We start from the raw sequence: 26674 nt of genomic DNA, 5'->3' as shown, positions 1-26674 counted from the left end.
TATATATATATATATAGGTAAAAAAGCTGCGCAACGATACTGAAACTGTGTCGTTAAGTCGAGTTACAGAATCCCGCTACTGAGCTTTTGTTGAACAGATCTCGTCGTGGCAGAACCGCCGGAAAAACAAAATAGTATAATAGCTAGCTGCGGTCGGTATATCCTAACTGCAGCGCGCGCAAAAGAGAGGGCCAAACGAAAAAGCAAATCAACACAAAACGCGTAATAAACGGGCGACAGTGGAAATTAATATGTGCATACGGCCAAAAGCATGCGGAAATTCTAAGGATAATAGAAAAGTTAATAATGCGCGCCGCCGGACGTGAAAACACAACGGAAAATGAAACGCCGCGTGCATCCGAACAGCGACGAGCGCTGTGCACTTAATAAGGTGCGGACAAACGGAGGCCATAATTCATACAGCCGTAATTCAAAACTACAACACACATACTAACGACATATTAACCGTGTATCAAGAAATTACAAAGAATTATGGTATTTCAATTTTTAAATTTAAATATTTGAAATTTAAATATCGTATAATCATTACTTAGAAATATATAGCTGTACCTTAGAGGTGAAAGATTTCCAGTTTTTGTCAAAATGGAGTCAATACATTTTTCAATATAATAGAAGCTTAAATTGTATAATGATAAAGCGTCTCATATATCTATTATTACTAGTTCCTAAGATACAATGTTTAGAAAAAGACGTATTGAAAATTTTTATAGTGCCTAATTTTTAAACCAAGGTACAACGTGTTACTGGCAATTGCACTATTAAACATGTTAGTTAAGATACTTTATTTATAAAAAATTAATAAATAAAGTTTCTACTTTTATTTTATATCTGCAAAATATATCATTTCCTTATTTAAAACTTTAAACCTTCTTTTCTCGAAATGTTCAAAAATGGACATACGATATCCTTTATCTCTAAGGTACAGACATAAAAAGTAATTATAAATAAAGCAAATCGCCTAGAAAAAAGTAGAAAAAATAAAAGGAAAATCAGTAAATGTTATAAAAATTAAAAATTAATATGTAAATTAAGTACGTAATACCGTCAAATTAAATACCTATATACATATATATGTTTTAGTAAAAAAGATGTAATAATAATAGCAACGTAATAACAACATAAACTGAGGTATACCTACACAATAGATTCAAATATTCGACAAGAATTTCAAACTTGATTTAAGCCACTATCGTAATAAAACGCTCAATCGTTCAAAGAACAAAGGGAATCTCTATAATATAAGCTGCTCCTCTTCCCGAAGCGATTTACTGCGAAACGCAAATCGCGAAAATTCCGCCGTGAAAATTTCACGGTAGTCGGAAAGGACAAGGCTTGTCCCGTTATTTCGATAGTATCGACTCATGAGATGAAAACACGACGAGAAGAAGAAAGAATTTGTGGCGCGCACCGTTGGTAGAAATGCATTTCATCCTACCGCCCCGCCGGAGAATGCAAACGAATCCGGTAAGTGAATGCAAAAGCAACACGATCTGTCGGGCGAATCGGCCGAATGGAAATGCGCTCCTTTTCCTTCCTTTTTATTGCCCTTCCCTACATCTCTAGCGGCAAGAGATACACCCTGTTTCCCCCGATCGGTCGGACGGTCGGAATTACGCGATAGTGCTCTCGATACGGCCCCGTCTCTTCCTTTCTGACGCGAAATTACATGCGAGTCCGTGATTGCGCCAAGAGTTGCGGAGACCGACACAAACAAGCTTTCAAAAAAATTAGATTCGCGATGCCGATCGATGACGAGGCGCGCTGTTGCAAAATTCGTTTCGCTATGTACGTAAGCTACACGGGGACGCTGGGATCTGGGATATTCCAGAATCATCGGCGCATTTAGCAAATGTGAATCAGATAGACGCAATATATTCCGAGATCTGGCAAATCATCTTAAATAATATTACAATATTAAATCGCATAAAAGAATATTATATTTAGAGATTTATGGACGACACGCAATCTATTGGAAATTAATTTAAAAGATTAATACCTATACTTACTTGTTCCAACTTTGATTTATAAAATTTAAATTTATTCGATGAAAATTTGATCGAAGGATAAACTTTTCTGTTAGATTTTTTTTCAGAGCATATATTCTAAACTTTTTTGCTTTGACTTTATTCAGTGATTTTTATATTTGAGACAAACTAGTGCGTCCCGCAATCGGGCCGCGATGCGGCAACTACATAAATAAAATACATCGAAGTATATATATTATACATAGTTTACCGAAGCGAGATTACGGATGCAATTTTACGCTCGCGTCCTTTTTGTTCATTCGATTCATCCATTTGGATTAATGAGACATCGTTGTAAGTATTATTAAAATGTATGTAAATGCTATGCTAACGTATTGTAGCAAGTGAAAGAGAAAGAGACGGAGAAAAATCAAAAACTGCAATGTGCGCGGCAGCAACTATGCAGAATATCCCGCGCGAGATATATAGAACTCCTGACGAGTTATATAGAAACTATAGAAAGAATCGAAGATATAACGTGTGTCATATGCTGTATATTCGCCGGAAATAAACCGAATGGATACTCCGTGTCCTACGGCGAGAATGCATTTTCTCGCTAACTTTCTCGGAAGAGACGCGTTTCGAAACTTTTATGGGAAACACATTATATTAGAGCGCACATAAAGCATTTTACGTAAATGTCGCGTTTCTTTATATCTATTCTTCGACGAGAAATCTTATTTTTTATTAATGGCATTAATATCATAACGTTTACGTAAGATATAAATTAACTAAATTATTATAGATATATCTGAATCTATAAAAGTTTTATTTTTTTTACTCTCCGCCATAGAGCCTAAATATGGTGATTTAATAAACAGTCTGGGTTTAATATAAATGTAAGTTAATTAAATCTCGCAAATTACAATTTTAACCCAAGATAAATATGTGTTTCTTCAGATTTAAAAATGTAAACGCGTAAATATTATTTACCTACTATTATTACGTAGATTTTGTATAGAGTTTTGAATAAGATTTTTGTATAAAGAGAGATTAAAAAATATATATGTATAACTTTTGTATCTCACAATCACTATGCAATATTTTAATACTGCATCCTGGAGATTAATAAAAATTCTGATACGAAAATGTCACACCGGTTTTTAAATTGTAAGCAATTCAGTTTTAACATAAATTTTTTTTAAGCGGTATCCATAATTAATGTAGAGAATCTAAGCCGATTTTTAGTACTTTTTTAATTTAAAAAAAAACCTAAATTTGAGAAAGTTATAGCTTTGCTAAAGTTTCTTTGATGACGGCAACTTCAAAAGATTTCGCATATAAGGTATGACGTCACAGCACATTTTCGTGTACTATATTTTCTTCAATTTTGAAGATATTGCAAAAATTCAAAAAGTTTACAAAGAAAGTATGCCAGGATCTATCAGACTGCTTAATAAAAAAAATTTATGTTAAAACCGAATTAAGTTTGGCCAATGATATCGCGTAGAGCACGCATTGTACAATCCCACACGCATATCGATACGATCCAAATCCCGAAATAATCTCGCAAATAACAAATAAACTAACAAATATTTCAACGATACCTCGATACGTTGTCACGCCTCTTCGTTCTCTATTGTTCCTTCAACGCTTTTTGTCACCTACAAAAATTATAATCACACTCAAGAATACGATCGCGCGGCATTTTAAATGGCACTCGCGATATAATTACACGCGATCCTCGCTTTACTACATCGTGATGAAAAGATAACGTGAAAAAAGTACGATCGTACCAAGCCACGACGAGTTTACGCGGTTGATAATTATTGAAATACGAGGTAAGATAATTATCGTGCTCATTAGTCTAACGTATATAATGATGACTCAGTTTTGCGAGTTTCGTTAAAATTTTACTTTGATACCACGCGATTAATAAATCAGGTTAATGGCTTTTAAGCCGCGATGAGCTGTCGAAAAGCGCACGATTGAAATTAAATGTTATATGCGAGCAATATATTTCGAATACATAAATCTCGCAAAAGTATGCCGAGTATGCGTATAAAAAATAATTGTTGTATTACTTTCCATTACATGATTCGACAAGCTATATATGTATAATATAACTCCGCACGTTCTTCATTGCAAATTACACAACTAACAATAAGCTATATTGACTCGATAAAGTTCATCGAAATGCGCAAGCTTATCATCCACAATACGTGCTGTCTCTAGAGAATGGTGGCAGTTCTGTACTTCTAGTACCTACTTGCTACTATAATATATACCGCGTTTCGAGTAATGACAATATTAACGACGACACACGGAATCGCTCGCGCCTTTCCAGTTCGAGTGCCGCAGTACGAATGCCATGGTAATACGGCGACCTTTCAGCGAGCCGTAAACAACAAATGCCGAGCATCGTTGGACTTTCTATACGAAATAGGTAACATGAAATATTCCCCAAAAATATTTTGTCGAAAGCTCGGCATTTCTTATTCCGCTTACCGCGCGCTATGTGGCTATCTTTACGTAAGATCACCGCGCTACAGCCGTGTGTTAAGTATTATCATCGCGTTATTGTCACTCGTGATCGCGGGAGATACCAGAAGCGACAAGTGACCGAGATTCTCTCTACATATAGGATAAAAATTGAATTAAATATGATCAAGATAAATTATAATCGCGCTTAAGCTTCAGAGAAGTTACGTAAATTACATTAAGCCATTTAAAAGGATAAGGGAAAATGGAATTGCTATCCTCTGCTTTTGTGAAAAAACGCGCGGCGTATATTAAGACCTTAAAATATCACAGAGCGCAATTTATAATTTCCGCTGCCTAGACCTTTGCTCCGGCAAAGTCCTCGACATAATAAATTCTCTCTATTAGTCGGTCGGCAATTGAAAATTCATACGTTTCGCTACTCGGCCGATCAAATAGAATTTGATTAATTAACGAGGCTAATTATCACGCACGGACACAGTTGTAAGCGATTATATGTACATCCGACGAAACGCTAATCGGATTAATGAATCGGCAGCTTTACGTTAGAAAGTACGCGAGCCGAATCGGAGAAACTATTTTTGTGCAAAAAGGGAACTGTACTTGTTACGTAGCAAGCACTAAGCTCGTTCTCCTACCAGTCATTAATATCGCAATAAAGCCGTGCACAGAAAACCAACGGAAAAAGTTAATGCCGCGGAACGTGATGTACGCACAGTTACCATTAATTCCCCAGAGACCATACCTTTGCGAAGGGAAATTCTTTTTCACTACCAATGTTCCTTTTTCATATATTCGATAAATTTATATTCCATTAGAAACTGTCTTGAATTAAAAAGAATTGCCGGATTAAATATTAAATGTATAAGATCAATTCATTCCACTGGGGACTTGACCAAATCCACTGATCGAGATACGATTATTACGTTTAAAATATAAAATAGTTAAAAATAGAATTATTTCTCTCCGTTTTATATCAGAAAAATATTTTGTAATTTTCCATTTTAGATATTAACTATGTAAATTTCACGTGACAAATTAGAGATTTATAGCAAAGCTATGCGTTTCAATCTAAACAAACGGAATTATTATTCATCATTGACGCAATTCTCCCTCCCATAAATATTTAATATGACGAACTAAGATATTTTATTCGCAATTTATGCGTAGATCTATGAATCATTCCTACAAAAGTTACGAGCGATTCTCTTAATGTATTAAGATAGTGGAATGTTACGTTACGTTGAAAACTATAGGACTGTCCCTATAGTAGAACCGCAAAGCCCACAGGGAAACCCGGACGCTATAGGTATTACGAGATATGTCATACCCACACAGACGCGTAACCAGTCGGCTTTACGAGCTTCTGCTTAATATTAAGTGTCTTATGAATACGAGTACGAATACACACACACACACACACACACACCACAAAGTTCTGTCTGCATGCATGTAGCTTTATGAATTAATGTGATTAATGCTTGTAGATAAGCGAGGTTAAAGGGGATGGTTTCTTTTAAAAAAAACCTTTGGAATGATCTTTTCTTATTATTCAGGCTAAAGGAAAGCAGAAGAAATCGATGCATCTCTTTTATATTCATCATGCGTATATTTAATATGTTTAATTCCGAAAAGATGCAATTTTTTCAGTATTAAATTATGTATATAAGATTAACATTTTAAAAATATGTAAGTATTATTGTACATAATATGTATTCACCTTTTTATGTATCGGACAGTCATCCGTGCAAATTGTATAAATTAAAAAAAAAGTACAATCTCGTAAAGTTGTATTTAATATCAAAAAGTATAATTTAAACGAGATTTATAATTAAAAATGAAGTATTTAATTTTCACAAATTCACATGTCGACGTTTGTGTTGTTTCACGCAAATGATTGAAAACTGAACATTTATACTGGTTTGAAATATTGCAGTTTCAAATGTATTTTATGTTAACAGAGATTTAGTTTTAGAGTTAAAACAGATATTTTTCAGAATTAATTTTTATAAACAAAATATATGTAGTATACCAAATAGTAGCAAAATAATTATTTATAAGCATTGATTTCTCTGAAATCTAGAGAGAAAATTGGTTGCAACGTAGAATTGATAGGCATGAAGTGAATTTATCCGGGATTACATTATTCTTTTTGAAATACGGTCTAAATTGCCTTCTGCTAAATGTCCTGCAGAAAAGGTTGATCCTGCATCTCGCGATCGCAAAACATACTGTATATATGTATATGTATATACATATTGTATGTATGTGTCAGATATGCGAGATAATCGATTATACAATCTGTGAAAAATCAGACAATAAAAAAAAATAAAACTATCAGAATTTTAAAAATTCGAAATCGTATTTAAGAAATATTGACACATTTTCAATATTGTGGAGGTGGAGATTAGATAAAGTATAATAACATTAATAACTAAATTCGTGAGAAAAACACCCCTATTTTAATTAATATAAAAAATATAGCTTATGATTAAAGCTTACGATATAGATTATAACCTAAGAAAGTATAAACTTATAATGGCTTTTAATAAAATATGACCCTCCTGGTTTTTCGTGAATAGTACACTGAGAGAAATAAATCGTTCAAAAATTAACAAACGGGTAATCCGATAACTTTCAATCGGAATTATAAAAAACGATCAAGGCCAAAATAATGTCCAATTAATGATATCCAGATATCATTGATAATTAATTGAATATCATAGATCGGACATTATTTTGGCCTTGATAGGCTTTTTGTAATTCCGATTGAAAGTTATCGGATTATACCCGTTTGTTAATTTTCAAACAATTGTCCGATTATTTAAACCTGGATTTTTCTCTCAGTGTAATAATTAATTACTCGCGCGCGAACGCCGTTAAAATTATTCCATGACATGGTTCTCGTAATCTCCACGAGCGTAACTCGACTCAGAGTCACGAAAACTTGAGATTTTCCGCGATTATGAAATATTCAGCAATTTACAATACTTTGTTGCTCAATGCAACGAGATACTTGCAATTAGTAATACTGACGAACAAAGAATCTCTTGTAGCAAGTAAATATATTGACTTGTTTGCAAATGCATAATGCGCTAAATAAACTGAAAATATGAAAAAACAAAGTTAAAAATGTACATTAATATGGAGAATATGAATTAAAGAAAAAATTTATACGTTTTTATTGTTTAGGTATCATTCAATATTATTTTCTGACGATTTATAAATATATAGATTTTCAAAGAAATTAGCTAATTTTTTATGCAAATTTTTTACAAATAGTAATCGATTAATTACTATTTGTGTAAGGATAAAAAAATGCCTTGACTGAATATTTTATCGCGGGTGGCAAGGGCACGTTTTGTCCTTCGCTTCACCTATAGATTCGGTCGACGCAAATAATAATAAAATGTCCACTCACCACTTTGTCGTCCGCGTAGATGATTGAAGATACCGGCGCTCCGCTGCTGGCGAACACAACGAGAAAAGCGACGACGGCTATGTAACGTATCATCTTCACGACGGTGCACATCTGTCCAGCTTCCCCGAAGAAGATCACCCACACGATTTGCAACACTCGCGAGAGAGATCCGATGTTCTCTACGATCGTGGGAAAGTTTCACGCAAACTCAACAACGATAAACCGCACTGTATCGAAGTCAAACTTCCCGTCGGGATCACACACTGCTACCGACTATCGACGGCTCTTCAAATCCCTTCGGAATATTCGCACAAAGATAAAAATTTCACCGGTGGATGTCGAGTCTCTCCTCGAGGTATTCGAGACGCGCGAATAAGTAGAACAGAATTGAGATTCCACTTGGCTAATCTATCGGATTTTTTCGAGATACCCCGCGAAACGTGAGGCAATCAAATTGAAGATTCCAACGAATGCGTCAAAGAATCCGTTCGGGACGATCGAAGCGCGAAGTAGCCCAAGTAAAAATCTCACCTAGTAATTTCTCAATCATACCAGAATAGTTGTCGGATGATCTTGGTCCTTTCGAAGCTTTCGAAGTAACCAAAGCGCGAATTATCTAAAATATAAATACCCGTTGGCTTCGTGCCTCTTTAAAAATAACTCTCGAGGCTTAAAGTGTATTTAAAAAACGCACCACGCTGCGTAATCAGTCGATCTGTTCGAGGTACTCGCGAAATAATTCACGACAGCGATCAATGTCTCGTATTTTCTGGAGCGACTAGTCGCGAGGCAGTGTCCATCGGATGAATGAATAGGTTCCGTGATTAGGATTAGGACGAATTTATCGACGATCATGGGGACGCTTGCGTGACCGGACGTAGTCTACGTTTAACGTCCACGTCTCCAGTCTTCGGTGACGAGCCGAGACTTTTCCCCTCACTATACGATTATTCCTCCCACCGACGGGTGCTCCTCCTGCTTCCTTTTTTCCTTTCCCACTTCTTCTTTGTCTTCCGATCGTGCGTCTGGACTGACCGCAACGACGACGGTCCGATGCCTCGCGTCGCTGCACGCTCCTTACTTACTTAACTTCTCTTCTTTCTTTCCTTTTTCCTCCTCACGAATCGGTCGACTTTCGTCAACTCGGTAGTCTTCCTGCGCCGCCCGCGGCGATAATGACGACGGCGGTGATTACCGGCTTCTTCGTACTTTCCTCCGGATTCGGGCTTTCCAGCGGCTGGCGCGTCCATCCGCCGACCTAACGAGATAGTTATAGCCGGTTAGAAAGAAAAGTAATCGAAACCTACCTTACTATTACTAATGCTTGCAATAAAAATATATTTCTTAAATCTTTTGTTCCAAACATCTGTTTGCGTTTCCTACAATATTAGTTAAAAATCTTACACAGCGTTTATTTATTTAACAAATAAAACCTTTTATTTTACTTAGAAAGACAATCTGAAAATTGCAATCCCATTAATTTATCTGTAAATTTGCTCAATTAAATAGCTCAATTAAATAGCTTGGTAACAAAATCTCAAATTAAAATTTTATTACGTTCATAAGATCGGTTTTGATAAAAAAAAATGAGCCAACTATCAAACACACAAAGTATACCGAAGAGATAGTATATCATTGTTACGCGATGAAGGGAGAATAAGAAAAGGAATGTCGGCTATACGAATCGAGATTCAGCCTCAACAGAAATTGTCTGAGGAGTGTGGGGACAAAAAGTATGCAAACTTCATTGGACCCTTTAGTTCCGAGTACGGTTCCAGAAGAACCATTCGACGATTCGCGCGAAACAGAGCTCTTTTGTATTCGGCAGATAAACGATTGCCGGACTTAATGGTCCCGAAGAGCCCAGATTTCTCGTCACCTTAGAGAAATATTAGAAGAGATGGGAGGGAAAAAAATAGGATCAAGTTGAATCTCAGCCAAGGGAGTCATCCAAAAAAGAATACCCTGGATTTTTATAAATCAAATATATATGACGCATGCGTGAAAGCTAATCGATGTCGTAAAGTCGCAATGTACATTTGCAAGATATTCCGAAAGTTTCTTTAAATTGTAGATACAAAAAAATTCGTTTTCAAATTAATACAATAAGGATAAAAGGAATATAATCAAATTTTTAATAAAATTTCTAATTTTTTTATATCGAAAGTCAATAAATTATAGAAAAAGATGGAATCTGCTGAAATTCTTTTTAATCAATCGCAAATCCATCAAAGAATCTGGAATCTTCGATTTGGAGAAAGCTTGATTTGGATATGTTGGTCAAAGAATTCTTTTTATTCAATATCGTGAAAATACGCGCCTGTGTTTCCGAGATTGATGAAACTTGGAAATATTTACGCCGCGCGTCCGAGAATAAGCTGAGCAAGTCTTTGAAAGAAATATTAAGAAAGCGGAAGTAAATAACAAAAAAGTCAGGAGAATATAATTATATCTCGCCCCATGTTTGTTAGATAAAGTTGCGCGCACGCTTGATGAGAATTTCGTTCGGTCTATTTTATTTTGTATGCATCCGCGATTAAAGGGAAAGTAATCTCGGCGAATCTTAGACTGATTAATTCACCAATGTCTAAGTTATTTTTCAATTTTGAATTCAATTTTAAATTTAAATTCCATATGTATAATTATACATATACTTTTTACACGGAATTTAGTGTATATATATATATATATATATATACTTAATTCTGTGTAAAAATATATATATATATATGTGTGTGTGTGTGTGTGTGTGTGTGTTTATTTAACATTAAATTTTGAAAAATTCGGAAATTTACAAAAAAATATATTTGTCACAGAATTATTTACAAAATCGTATTTATCATAGACTCTTATGATTATCAACTCTCTAGCATAAGACGACTTCGCCCCGGTCTCCCCTACACTATCAATTTAATAATAAAATAATAATTTTAATGTATAATATAATTTAAGGTAATAACATAGTGGAGATTTTGTTATACATCATATAGATTTTAAATAAATAATTACAAATATATTACATATATTAGATTAGATGGGATTGTATCTATTGCTGAATTATATAACGCGTGTTTCTCACTCTCGCGATAACTCATGTAATAAACAGGCCGTTAACGTGTTAAAGCGCGAAGGTTCACGCAGGTTATCTTATGAAGGACGCGAAAATGCGAAGGCGAGCGACAAGGCAGAAGAATCGTCATCGACCGACGGCAACGGCTGGAAAAATGCCGGGAACGAGGACATGAGATAAAGGAAAGTCGATCGGAATGGCGGCCGGAAACCGGAAGAAGATCACACGCGGGCCGAAAGAACTAGAGGATCGTTATCGCCGGGGAGCGTGCCAACGCGAGCTTGGCTGACCTCGTTTTGTCGTCGTGTCTCGATAATCACCGGCATTCTTCACCGTACGACTGCCTGCCAGCCAGTCTGCCTGCTTGCCTGCTTCTCTAGCTGTCTGTGACATACTCGCCGTTTTCATCTTACGTCTCTAGCAGCGATTTTTCTTCGCAACTTGATGTCCCGATAAGACAAACAATCGTTCTGATCCGAACGATCAATCTTAGGCAGGACTGTAAAGTTACTTTCGCGATCTGTAAGAACCCGGAAAATGATAAACACATTCTAGATCAAGGTGGTACAAAGTTGCAAAGGTGGTACAAAAGTTCACAATTTTTCTGTTAAAAAAAGTAAAATTCGAAACTTGTTATTTTCTCAAAGAGGAAGTCGACTCAAGACTAATTAAAGAAATCTTCAAATAAAGAATACGAAGTCTCGAAGAATTTGCGGATAAGAATAATGTTATATTCTTTAGACGGAATTTTGAAAGTAATTTTTATTAAATAAATTTTCCAAAGACATTAGACCTCGACGGCAGGTGGAACGCGATTGAGTAAACTGCGCAATCTCCCTATCAGGACATTGACGCGAGTCTTTCTTTCTTTCTTTCCACGGTAAACACAATAGATAAAAGATTGAGGGGACAAGAAGAGAAAGAGAGAGACTCGGTCGAAGACCCTGATGAGATGCATCAAAGCAATATTTTTATAATTCAAGTAGCCTCCTTCGATCGTCAGCTTGACCTATTCCGAAATTTACAAATCACTTGAATCGATTTAAAACAACTTCAGATTTTACATACAAAAAAAAGTATTATTCTATTTGGCAAAAATATTAATCTAAATTTAAAAAAAAAATTTAAAAAGAAATTTAAAAAGTAAAAATATTAAATTAAAGGATAATTCTAAAACTCTTCATAGTTTTACAAATTATGTTTTATTATAAAATCGATTATTGATATGCAAAGAACAAAAAACAAATTAATGAAGATTATACTCCAGAGATACGATCCACGTTGACGTGGATTCGGAAAAGCAAGCGCGCAATTTCGAGAGGAAATGATTTCGGAGGAAATGGCGGTATTTAGCGGAAAACATCTCCTACGTATCACGTTTACCATGAAACGGATAATGTGAGTTTTATTTAACTACGTATTTAACCGCAGGAGCACGATAAAAAACAGTAATGTCATGAAACAAAGTGCAACGGTAATGATGCTATACACACGATGCTGTGTAATATCACACTTACCGATAAACACTGATAATTTTTTAGTATCGCGTATATATATGTATAAGTAAAAGAACCTCCAAATATTCGTGAATGTTCCTCGGTGCGGAAGGAATTGTCAGTGTAATTGTTTTTAAATTTTGATGAAGATCTGACGTACGTTACACTAAACAGGGACGGAAAAAAAAACAAGTCTTTAAAAAGTTAATCTCTCAATAAATTCCGAATCGATTAACTGTTATTTGTAAAACACCGAATTGCTTTCTCGCTTAGTAATCGTATCAAATTTCTTAGAGCGCGCATTTGATGGTCAATAAGCGACATGAGTTCTAAAAATTATTGTAAAATGGATGATTTATCTAATCTGTTGACCGGACGAGTTTCATTATTTATACTATTTATAGATTCAATCAACGCGCTCTTCTCGATCCGCTCGTATCTATAACTTATGTATCCAGACGAAAATCTGCATGCACGTACACTCAAGACCGCGGGTTCCGGAATTCTTTGCTTTCGGGAAAAAAAATAAGAAAGAAAGACGAAAAAACGAGGCAAAAAAGAGAAAGAAAATCGACCATGATGCTGCAACTACCCACTCGCGCGGGTATTTTCTGAGTCGTAAAGGTTTTTCCTTCTTTCTTATCCTCGCATCTGACGGTTTACAATTCTGCTTATAATATCGTATTTCGAAACGATCTGAAAGATTTAACAAGCATAAAGATTGTCCAATTTAACTACTATCTCATTTAACTTTTCTTATTTTAAGGTAATTTAACAAATTTTATTGGAAAAGGTCATTCTATATGCTACTGTGTATTATATTTTTATCTTGCATCAATCAAAGACTTACGATTTCTTTAATTTTATTTATCATATGTATCTCTTACTATTTTATTCAAAATAAATTGTAGATACCCACATCTATGACAAAAGATGTTCAAAATTACAAATATTTGGAATCATTATATTCTCTTCATTACGGCGTATGTGTGTTTTGCTCTTGAAATTAATTTTAAATATTTATAATATTTATATCCTTATATATTCTTAAGGATAAATAAAGGAAGAAATAAAGCATGCTTCAGGGAAAACGTACGCGAAGCACTGCAGTACAGTGCTATAGAACGCAAATTCTTCTAACCGGGCCATCTATCTACTTGCATTAAAGTTGTACTCGTTTCTTGAACCTAGACCGTGAAATATATCGCGCGCGTACCTTGCGGCATGAATCAACCTGGCCGGGGCACTCAGGGGGTTTTCCGGAGCGCGGACTAGATGCAAATAATTCACTCCATATGCTAATCGCATCTAAATCGGTACACCGATGACTCGCCCTCGCACGCTATATCGAGGCTGTATCGATATCGTTTATACTGTTACAACGTAACTTATTCATTGTTAAAAAGAATTTTTATATCTTTCGACACTTACCACATATTGGTAAGTGTCGAGCTATGAATAATTTATTCAATTATTCATAGCTCGATTGTTTCCATTATTAAGAGTTATTTACTAGTTGATTTTATAAAACTTACTTTACATAATTTATCGGTAATTGAGTTTACACTTGTACTTCGCAGGTCCTTAATTAATCACGCTAAGAAGCTTTGAAATCACGTTTAAGATCGGAATTCTATTAAGAGCAGAGTAATTATACAAATTTAAAATTAACTACTAAATGAGATTTTATATAGCTCTCATTTGAGTTCCTGGAATTTAATTGACCGAATTCGCCCGTTTAATTTGCAATAATTATTTATCGATTAAAATGTATACAAATGTATACACTTTTTATTGTCTCTAGGCTCAATATAGTTTCAAAAGTATCAGATAGATTTATATAGACAGATTCCCATTTCGGTGTTTTTTTTAGTTGTATTTAATTTTTTTTTTACAAATTCCCATTTGTTGCTTGTTCACGAAATTCGGAAAAAGAAATTCTATTTCGCGCTTAAAAATTGCGTTATCCGCTTTTTTGTGAATATTGATACAAGCTAAATTCTTGACATCGACAAGTTTTCAATTGGGAGCAACCTAAACTCTGGTTCTGGCTGGCAATTTTAAAACGTGACACGGCACAATTCGCAACATGTCCTCTGTCCGTTGCGAAAAAAGTTCGATCCCAAATTCAAGCGTCGCGTCGTGCGCTTCCGTTCGCACACACATCGCCGTTATACACAAAAAAATCCGGTATGTATCCTCCCTCGTTTCCGTTCCCTTCTCCTCTCCCACACGCATTTAGACATGCGTATACACAGACACACGTTCACATGCACACAATTTCTATATTTCTCATAATCGTTTGTAATTTCGATGTAAAAGTAAATTTTCTATCAAAGATTACCCCTATTTAATCCTTTAATGAAAAAAATTTATAATTTATTTACAAAATTTAAAAATTTCTTTTATCAGTGCTCCAGAATTATTGTGCAAGACTCTCTGCAAATTTTATATATTTCATTATTTTAGTTTCAAGTTGCGTATGGCAATCAATGAAAACACGTTAAGAAATCCAGAGATTAATTTATATTCTCGAATTTAAACAAAAACAGATTTTTGGAAGCAATAGCCAAAATGCTGTGCTAAAGAATCGTCTCTTCATCGCTGAATTATAGTTGTCACCATAATTTCCACATCTTAAAACCAAAATAACTATATCCTGCACATTGGCAGACGGTTACGATAACGTTGCAATTGCACCAGGGACCAACTATTTTCAGACAAAGCCTCGTGAACGTACAATGTTGCAATCGGTGTGGTTCGCGCTATCATCTCCGCGCCGCCGCCGCCGACGACGACGACGTCATTTCCTGTCCCCGGCGGCGAGATCAATCGCGTTAATCCCAGGAGGATTGCGAATACGCACTTGTGCACCCCTTTCGAACGGAGAAGCACCCGCATGCGAACAGCGCGCCGCGTGCCGCGCGACTGACGCCCGACGCCCGTCTCCTTCGAGGGCCCACTCTGTGTGATACCTCCACCTCTCCCGCTGCCCTCTCTCTGCACGAGAATCCGTCCTCGTCTCACTCGCGGTCTGAAGAAAAAAAGAAAGAGAGAGAAAAGAGAGAGTCCTTTTCCCAAAGGAAGCAAAATAGTATTCATATACATATATCTATCCTTCTATCTCTCTCCCCCTTCCTCGCCCCTCTCCTTCTCTCTCTTTCTTTCAGTCTCCCTTTCTCTTTATTTCTATCTTACTATGCATGAAAGAATTGCTGGAGCGAAAACATGTGATTGCGACACGTGCAAATTGACAAGCTTTGATCCCCGCGATTACTGTAAGTAAAGAATTCTTTTCGCGTGAAATGTGCTGCAAAATTCTCTAGGATTGGATAATTTGTTTTATATCTGTAGTCTGTATCAATAATCCGTTTCCAATTCCCGCGAGGCGTGTTTATTTGTAACATAAAGAGATTAAAATTAATTATTAAAGAATATATAACGTGTGTTTTGCTTCATTTTTAAATCAGTCCATCAGCACATGTGAAATTGAATAAAATTCCGTCGAATTATTATTTACTTATTTGCACGACCGCTCCTTCGTTGCTGTTGTTGTTGTTGTTGTTGTTGTTATAGATTATTTATTTGTTTAACATTGATTTATTTATTTACATTACATCTATTGTATCACTGTTACCAGATTTATTAGTATTTTCACGTTTATTATTTGCGCAAATAAACAAAAAATTAATTTACTTAGGCAGATTTGTTCACAATTAATTGAAATTGATTTTATATTACTTGCAGCAATGACGATATATAGTCTCATTTCTCATTAGGTTAATATACAATTTTATCATAAATTTGTAGAAAACTTATGATGACAGTTTAAGCAAATAAGTGAATTATAATAAGAGCATGCAGATGTTTGCAAAATCTAATAAACATATTCAACAGAAGTAATAAAGACATGAAATTTTTAAAACCACATTTTTATTTAATGTCCCCTAAAAAGTATGTCAGGTCTCAGAAGACCAAAGTTACACAGCGTAATTTATATGCACGATGCCCATAAAGAAAATTGAAAATTACATGCGCAATAAAATGTCTTTGTAACGGAAGTTCAATTATCGAAACTTCGAAATTGTGTGTGCCTATAGGTGTTTAATTACGAAAAATTAAATATATAGGTAGATAGCAATATTAAATTTATCGAGGAATTCAAATAAAAATCGAATAAAAAGCGACGAATCCTGGCATAATCCTGCATAATTGTCACAATTATGCAGAAAAGAGTCCATCCACGCTGCAAAATTGAATACCTTTTCGACCGTATCTCCAGAAAACATCTCGGTATGCCTTTCACGAATGATGCGGAATCTAGGTTGAATATTAATGCCATTAAAACCAATTGAATTCAAATAAAAGGATGCAAATGCAGAAGACCCCGCGTATATCTTGGCGCTCGTTCAAGAATTTTCGCCCTTTCCTCGCAAATCGCGCATCTTCCTTTGCCAGGCGCACACGCCAAAAGGAACGTATGACTTACATAAGTTCGAAGTTTCCGTATTCCAGTCGCCGCGAAAGTAATTTTGTCCGACATGGAGATTTTAGGAATCTCCTACGTAATTTAAAAGGAAATGAGGAGAGACGGGAAGAAATATCGGAATCCGGAGTAGCAGTATAATGAAGCGCCGCGCGCCAGCTTATTCGTCGCTTTTATCTCCTGATCCCGCGCTTCAATATTGATTAGCCTTTAAGATTTTATTCTTCTCTTAGTCTTACTCCGACTTACTTAATTCCCTATCCTTCTAAATATTATCAATTCCATTTTCTTTATTTTCTACCCTCTAATTTTATTCTCAAATTATAGATCGCAATTTTTTTTATTTTAATAATAAATGATAATATCTGTATTTAAAACGTAAAGCCAAACGTAAAGCACTAACTTTTCGTAAGTACTTTTCTCTCAAAAAAGTAGATTGCAAATTATTAATATTATTATTACACAGGAAATATTACGTATTATTACAAAAACTCGAATTATTATATATTATAAATTACAAAAACTTTTTAAATAAAACTTTACAAAATCCGGGGGCACATCTACGCTCCATGTCGCCTCCGTCTCCTTCCGCACACCCACTCGTTCTCATTCGATCTCGGAATGGGAGGGCCCGTGTTCGTAAGCGTTAGTGAACGGGTATTCGGGTGGCATGAGTGTTCCGGTGTCGCACGGCGCGCTGGCGCGCTCGAAAATGGTAAAAGCGATTTGTTGAATAATTGACAAGATAAACAACGTTCTCTCTCCCGGGACTACCTAGGATCGATTCTATTAAAACGGACGACCCTGGAAATGCAAATGGGGAATTATGTGCCCTCCGTGTGAGTCCGAGCTATTATTCGACGCGTCGCTCGAGCCGCGCCGCATGACGTCGTCCGGAAAATTCATTAACTCGCACGTGTGGAAAAAGATAAGTCTGGAGTGGACAAAAATGCAAATGCAAATGAAGGCGCACGAGAAACCGCGGGCTTTCTATTAGATCTATTCTTCCGTTTCTCGTTGGCTGTGTTCTTTTGAAATGGGCTCTCTACATCTTCTCGAAATTTCTATTTGTCTTCTTTCTTTCAATAACATGAAAGTACATTAGAGATTAATTATAGAGCCATTAATTAAAATGTGCCTTTAAATGAGCAATACTCGTGCTGGCGATAATTGCTTATCCTAACCACGAATTTTTCTTTAGATTGCTCTTATTATTTTTATCTTTTTCTTTATTCTTACCTCTATCTACATACTTTTTAATTCTTTAATTTCTATAATATTTTCTATATTATTATTCGTACTTTTTGCACTTTTTATTATAAATCTAATTTCAAGTTGTTAAATAATCGGTTTTTAATGCCAAATAATATTCTATATTTTGTGGCTAGATCACCTTTTCGATCAAAACAGAAGAAAAATGAACGCGTTTATTAAATGCATTTATCGCGTTAATTCATGACGAGTATAACGCGACAAATGCATTACAGCATGAAAAAATAAATTGCCGAGGAAGACGCGGAAAAATTCGCCCGCGGAAAAAAGTCATTCCGATGTAAATAAATGGAAATGCGAGAGCACGCGCAGCGTTCGAAAAACGAGGGTAAACTTAATAAAATACGTGACGTTTTCCGTAATTCCGTTTTATACATATACATGATGCACATATGTGAATACTTGGGGAATTGTATAGGTATACGTAATACGTGAGTCCCCGATAACGAACGGCTGTCGAACGCACCTGATCCTTCCTTAACGATACTCGCAGGACACCTTGTCCTTTTCTCTGGCCTCTGCCCCCCTCCCTCCCCTTCCTATGCGCGATCGATACAGCAACAAGGAGGAAATTAATTCAACATCGCATGTTAATTAGAACATAGTCGATAGGAGGCTATTTGTATATCACAGAAAACGTATTGACTGGATATCTATGTAGGGTAACTCGGGGAAATATGCCACACTTAAGAAAAATATAATTTTTTTCCTATTTCTCTTTCTTTTTGAGGTATATTTTCATACTGGTCTTCTTTTTCCTTCCTTTATCTATTATTTATATATGGTTTTTTAATAAAATATTTTGATTGTTCACTATTACAAAAAAAGAAATACAAAAGTGTTGCAAAGTGGCATATTACCCACGGGTATGTGGGTAATATGCCACATATACAAACATGTATAGTAATTTAACTTTAGAAGGGCATTCTTGTGTGTTTAAAAACATGTAGAAGAATATTTTTATTACTTTCTTTGCATTTCAAAGTACTCTGTGTGCTGCAAGTAGTCTAAATTATTCGAGCATGCAATTTTGCAAAATATTAAGTACGTAGCCCATAATATTCTTAGCGCATAAAATAAATGTGTTTATTCAACATTTCTCAATGTTTTTTCATCATTTTTTCAACATTTTTTCAATATTTATACGGCAAAATATTTATTTATACTGTTTACAGCTTCCTAACCTACTAGTAGGTTAGGAAGCTGTAAACAGTACTGGCGTACCCCTATGTAAGTAGTGGCATATTCCCCCAAGATGCAGTTTTATATTAAAATGAGCCTGTATTATACGATTGCCAGTAAAACGAATCGGCGACGTACTGAATACTTTCATCCTAACCAATATTAATAGAACGACAAGCTGATTGAGTTAAAAATAATGTAATGCTTGAAGAATATCTTATATAAAACACTAAGAAAATTCTAAAAAGTACGTTGTCATACATACTGTACTTACCCCATAAAAACTATAATACTGACAGGAAGTAAGTAAAACTTGGGCAAAACGTCAGATATAATATTTTTAACAATTTCACAGTATTTACAACAACGCTCTTAGCCGTAGCTTTGTTAAACATAATGAGTGGCATATTCCCCACACTGGCATATTCCCTCCAGTTACCTTATATAGAGCACACAATTAGAGCACATTAAAATATTGAAAAATTTTTTCTTTGCTTTCCTTCATTTCTTTTCATTTTATGAGAAAAATCCATTTTTCATGCAAAAATTGAAGAAAATAAAATCTGATATTTTATTCTTCTATTTGTTTATTAATCACATGATAAACGTACGAACATATAGATACAATTTATTAAATGCGTTTATATTTTGGGAATATATGTTAATTCTCTGTTATTGATTTTATATAAAATCCGTTTAATTAGAGAACTCGAAAATGATATGCCACAAAGTGATAGTAATACAGTTCATAATATAATTACTAATGCAGCCATATATAATCTGATTTTACGAAATATCAGTTTATTACACTGTGTTTCATTATACTCCTTATCATATTATAAGTATCTATTATATTTTAATAGGTATTTATTAATTTGAAAGCTTTCGATATATTTTTTGCACTATTCACAAATATAACAAGCATATCACACCGCATGCCATAATCAACCCACGTAATTAACAAATTAATTAAACAAATTACAGCTAAACTCTATGACTGAATTGATCGTGAAAAAACTAATTAATTAATCCGAATGTCGTGACATACTTGTATTTAACAATAGCATTGATATTTAAATTTATCTACTGAATGAAGCTATTATCTGAGGATGGGGACTTACGTAAAAACGAAATTTAAATCAGGCCTGGATAAGGCCATGCGAACCGGAATGGACCATATTCGGAAGGCGAGTTACGCGAAATTATTACATTCGTCGTAGTTTGATAACCGTCGTTATCAACCAATTAATATGTATATAAAGCGCGTCGAACCCGAAACGCACGCGGTATCATCGGCCGGCTTTTAAAGCCCGTCATCAACGTATAACGGCGCGCGATGAATGGCCGGTTAAAGCAACGAGCACCAAGTGTGGGCCAATGACCAGCCGCTTCCCGCGAGATAAAAGTACGCGCTGCGAGAGAGATAAGTCCCGCGACGGATTCATCCTGCCGAAGACGTGTGGGTGCTGCGCCGGAAGAGGAGGCCCCCTCCGGCGCGGTGAAGTGCCACCGGCAATCGGCACGACACTGACTCTCGCGAATAGTAAAACCTAAATTTAACCCTTTTATCTATCTTGTCCAGTAGACAATTGAAAAACGCTTACATCTCGTGCAGTTAATTGCGTGATGCTATTTAAATTCTCTTAAGTTACAATTATTAGGAGAAACCTACCGCTCATTTTATAAGCTAAGCTATATGATAAGGATTAGTTAGCTTTAAGTATTGTTAGAGATAGAAAGCTAATGACAAAGTACAGTCAAATACCTCTTATTCTTATCTCCCTGACTTAATAATCATTAACGACTTGATTGAAAACTGTGAACTGCTGTTCTACATATTGGCTACAAACTACTAATTTTATTTATTGGACATCCCTACTAGTTCATAGAACTCACTGCAGATTTACGCATTCAAACGTCGAATTGGTGCAATTTCATCCAAAAATTTTTTACTCTTTTTTTTTGTATATAAACTTTTAACGATTTTATATGGTCAACTTCATATTTTATATTTATATTTACTCTTTAAATAGGTTCGACCTTTGCCACGCATGGCAGTTTCAGTTATATATACCAATGTTGTTGTCGATTATTAATGTTTATTATTCGATTTTATTTTATCTCAACAAGAATTAATTTAAATGTTTCTTTTTACCAATTTTATTTTTTTACTTTATTAATGTTTTAATTTATTTCGCCACTGAAAAAGACTATATAACAATAATAAGACTAAGTCAAAACGTCTAAGTTAATTTATATTTTATGCGAACAAATTAGATTTTTTAAACTTACATCCTTATTTTGACCGATGTCTTTATCATATATCCTAAAAGTTAATTTTTGTAATAATATTTATTTAAAAGTTCTTAAATTTAAATTTAAATTTATCTTAAAAAAGAGCTTCTCTAAAAGAAAAAACATATTATTAATTTAACAATTAATTTACTAGAAAGATATTTATATTAAATAACATATTATACTTTCAATTAAAAAGAAATATAATGTAATTTTTTTTAAATTATTATAATTTTAATTATTTGTTTAATTTTATGTTTTATCAAAGTTTATTTTAAAATTGCATTAAATAAATTTATTTCAATAATACATTAATAATTTTTTCTCACAAAGAGAGAAATTATTTAATTCCTTTGCAGTTTTTAAAGTGAAACAAATATATAATTATATTATATCTTTGATTTTTATGTCGTAAGAGGTTTCTCTCTTTAAATGTAATCTCATGGGATAGGTTAAGATATAACCAAATCATTAAACGACTTGAATAATAAAATGTCATTCGATGATAAAAGGGAGAAAGGAGGAGATAATGAATAGGTCAGGCGAACGGTGACCGCCTTCGCAAACAATGACGAATAGCGCGGTGGAAAAAATGCATCGCCTAATGAGTGTATTAAATAAAGCAGGCGGATAAAAACATTGATACAGAAGTATCAAAATGATTCACAGGCAGACAGGCGGGACACGCCGGAAGCCACTGATTGTTCCGAAGGGTGGTGAACTCCTGCCAAGGGTCAAGCGCCTTTTTGCCAATTAACGAGACCAGTCACACGAATTTTAGCGGCGACGGAAAATTAACGAATATATAAATTCTAGGACGTCTGCGCTAATTACATTATATATATCACATCAAATCGTTGGATGAATAAAAAAGAGAGACCACTTCGATATTGATCAGCAATAAAACCATATTATATACCAATCTGATTTATGTACGGTCATTATTATATATTTTATCGACAGCTCTATATTTAATTCTTTTAATTAAATAAGGTGCAAACATCGTAAGATACAATAAAACGAAATAAATTAATAATTAAACAATAAATTGTCCAATAGATGGAGAGACAGATTGTAAATGATATTCTCCATCCTGATGAGCTTACAATGAAACGGATAACATTCGTTCAACCTGCAAAATACGAAATATAATATTTGCGTAGCATCAATATTTTACAATAGATAATACATGTTATTCGATTACTGACACATATGTTAATATGTACAATATACTCATATTAATACATATAACAATGATGGAGATGGCGTCATTGGATTTAATGAGCGAAATTATCGAAATGCAATCTGTTTCTCGGGAAATATAATATCGCTCGTAAAAAAAAGTAATTTAACAATAAATCGAGAATTATAGGATCATAAATGTCACGATCAATTCCGTAAATTACGTTGTATAGAACTGAAAAGAAAAATGGACCCTAATCTAACAAACACTTTGTGTCTGGAACGAACGTACGAACAATCACATTGATTTGAAATTAAAGGTATTTATCAGGAAAAAATGTATAAAATGTTTCATAATTTGCGTTTATGAGCCACAAAATGCCAAATTCTTTGATCAACTTTCGATTTTTCTTGAAAAAAATATGTATATACATATATATGTATACATTATACATATATGAAAGACAGTATAGATAATTTTATATTAATTAAATATAAATATATATATTAAATGTTATCTTTTTTTATTCAGAAAAATCTAAATTATTTAGTTAAAATTGATCTTTAAAAATGACAAAATTCGATATTAGGTATCCTGATAAATATTATCAAGAAATAATATAAAAGAAATTCTTCGTAAACTTTAAATAAGTTTATTAATTTAATGAAACGTATACTTTTATTTATCATAAACACGTTTTGTACCTTTTATTTCTTTTTGATAAGATGATCTGTAAACTTTAGAGATCAATTATAATGTTTTTTTAACAAGAATAGTGGTTACTTTTATAAAGAAAATTTGATTAAAAATTCTTTTAATAAAGTAAAGATTATTCTAGATTTTATTTCAAATAGGCTTAATTTTAATAAAAATTAAGAAAATAAAGTTTTACTTTTAATAATCAATTTAAACTTATGGTAATCTTTTTCTGTGCCAGTAATGATTAACAAAGGAGATAGTTTAATTCAACCCAACCGGCCATTTATTAATGTTCAAATACACAACGTTTCGACTATGGTTTGTGGTCCTTATCAAGTGTAAACTAATTGTAAGTTATAGATTTACAATGAGGCTGTTCTACGAAATTATAATTAAGAGGTTTCATAGAACAGCCTCATCACTGTGTATTTGAATATTATATTTAATAAATGGCCAGTTGGATCGAATTAAACCATCTCCTTTGTTAATTATTACTGGCAAGGAAAAGATTACACAGGTTTAAATTGATTATTAAAAGTGAAATTTTATTAAAATTAAGCTTGTTTGAAATAAAATCATGATATAGCAAATATTAAAACTATGCGCACGTATTTCAATGTTGCTCAACCTCTAACCTAGGGAGGGACCCTCTCCCAATATAGAGAGCTAGGCAAGTGGCAAGATACTCTCGGTGGGTTTGCGATTCCTGCTTCCGAGAGGTGGCGATCGAATAAAAATCGATAATTCTTGGTCGGATTTGAACTCTGATCTCAGATCCTCCGGCTCATTAGACCAGCACATCTCTCTGCGCCACAATCGCCAATTTAAATGTAACTTTAAATACGTACGTTAAGACACACACACACACAACTGCTGCTTTTAAATTTAAATTGATCAGAAAAGAAGCTGTGTCTCTTCAATACATAAAATTAATTTATATCTCAAAAATTATAAATTTAATAAAATTTAATGATATTCAATATTCTTGTTAAATGTTGCCTTCTTGAATTGATTAATTGATTAATGAATTCATATCTTTATCTCTCGAATAAAGTCTCACTCACCGATCGCTGCATCGTCGTCGCGACGCCGTCGTCTGTCCCATCAAGTACTCTCGCCGTTGCCTGCAACGTTGTCCTTTTTATCGAGCGACGCAGTCAATTAGATCCCTAACCTTTATCACGACGAGCTGTACTCTTCAAGGCGCGAGACTTTCGGCACTCGCGATGAATTGCCCCATCATCGTGCGATTCGCTCTCAACGAGAACCATACAGATATCGGTAACGACGACCGTTCCCGCGGCGATTTAAATTCCGCTGTGATGGCAAAAATCGTGACGGCAAACGTGACGATCTTTTAACACGCCATCCTTTCGACAACCGTAACTTTCGCGATGCGGCGCGATAATTCAAAACAAACCCGCGAGCGGCAAGAATCGCGAGACAGACTCGGTGACAGACAAACGAACGCGACACGGACGCAACGAGAATGGCGGCCGACAACTTAATTCGAACGAACGCGGGGCTTTCGATCCGCGCTCTTCCGGCGCTCCCGATATCGTCTTTCGCGGCCACGCGAGTTAAAGGGAACTTACCGAGTAGACGAGTCTGATCCGCGACGTCCGCGTGGAGCAACGCGACTTGGCGCGCGATGCGGCCGCGATCCGAACGCGACGGCGCCGGCCACAAGGTTCACACGCACGCCACGTCGCGGAGCGGCCGGCTGTGAGACAAACGGCGATTGGCTCGAGGGTCACTGTGGCGCGGAGATTTACGACGCGCCCGGATTCCTCCTGAGAAAGACAGGGCATTCGAGTCAGAAGACGGCGAACGAGGAATAAGCGACATGCGAATTTTACCGTAAGCGTGAGTGTACTTTTTATTTGATTTTAATTAAATATAGTTATCGATATAACAAACTAAGGATTTATATCGTTTTTCTCGCGCGGTATAGTCGAGACGCTGTGTATGCAACATTACGAATTTCTCATATTATATTTGGTTAATTTATCTCGAATCAATTTAGTAATGATTTCCCAGACAGCACCATATATGTCTAAAATCGAGACATAGATATGTCTTAAGACATTACTAAGACGTTTTTTAGACATCTTATCATAAGACGTCTTAAAGATGCCTTTAACCCGATTTTGAACATGCGTGCTGTCTGGGTCATTAGGTCTGTTCGTATTGCTTGCACTTTCTGTATTTAGAATCTTCGCTTTCTCTTTCTCTAACGCTAAAAATATATTTTTTTCTCGTTTTAAGGAGGTTCTACAGATAATGGATGTATCTAAAAATTGGAAAAAACTTTATGGACGTGTAAATTGAGATGCAAGAAAAGTGCTCGAAAAATTTTAGCATCGGTTTACCGTGTAAAAATTTGCAAAAATGAATTTTGAAATCACAGTTTTTAACATAAACTACATATGGCAGAGGGGCTCTTGGAGACAGGAAACGAGATATTAATTATATAAAGGCGACCCACCAAAGCTCAAAAAACGGAGCTCTTATAGATCTTAATCTAAGCTTTTCAGAAATATCGAGAAAAACAAGGGTTATCGCGTAAAATTTTGTGATATTGGCTATTGAAACAGGCCATATCACAGTTCACGTAGCGTGCTTCGAATAACAAGGGAGATTTGGCAATGTCGCAGCGACTGCACCCGCGCGAAAAGTGTACAGCCAGTACAGCACCACAGTATGACAGCACCTCAAACTTAAGCACCTAACGTTTACGAGCGCTTACGGAGAATACTCGCTCTAGAATTATGTGAAATTGTGAAATAACCGTGGTCATATGAGCAGAACTGTCAAGTTCGCGACGTTACCACATTTTCTTCCATTATAAGCCGCCAGAGTCAAAGGAGCACTTACACGATATTTTTAATTATTCCTCGCTTCGACTAATATGGGTATGATATAAGCTCTAACGTCATCAAAATTCACGAAAATATTTTATGAATACTTAGAACTGATGAATTTGAAGATTTTCTCTTCATCTCTCAACTGACTAGAGAGTATCTGTAGAACCTCCTTAAATACGATTTCGAATTTTTAAAATTCTGATAGTTTTATTTTTT

The 26674-nt window shown here is 34.9% G+C and overlaps 1 protein-coding gene across 1 annotated transcript in view; it reads right to left on the bottom strand.

Moving 5' to 3' along the window:
* The window catches only part of LOC112465757 (matrix metalloproteinase-2-like), a 199529-nt gene extending 184144 nt beyond the window's left edge, over positions 1–15385 (bottom strand). The window contains exons 1-2 of the mRNA XM_025033478.1: positions 15215–15385; positions 7909–9166 (exon numbers count right to left, since the gene is read on the bottom strand). Of these exons, the coding sequence (XP_024889246.1) occupies positions 7909–8019 (111 nt within the window). The 5' untranslated portion in view covers positions 8020–9166; positions 15215–15385. The remainder of the gene's footprint in view (positions 1–7908; positions 9167–15214) is intronic.
* Between the last annotated feature and the right edge of the window lie 11289 nt (positions 15386–26674).

Source organism: Temnothorax curvispinosus, unplaced genomic scaffold, assembly GCF_003070985.1.
Source record: "Temnothorax curvispinosus isolate PA1 unplaced genomic scaffold, ASM307098v1 QBEX01015501.1, whole genome shotgun sequence".
Lineage (NCBI taxonomy): Eukaryota > Metazoa > Arthropoda > Insecta > Hymenoptera > Formicidae > Temnothorax > Temnothorax curvispinosus.
This window is presented reverse-complemented; position numbering and strand designations above follow the sequence as displayed.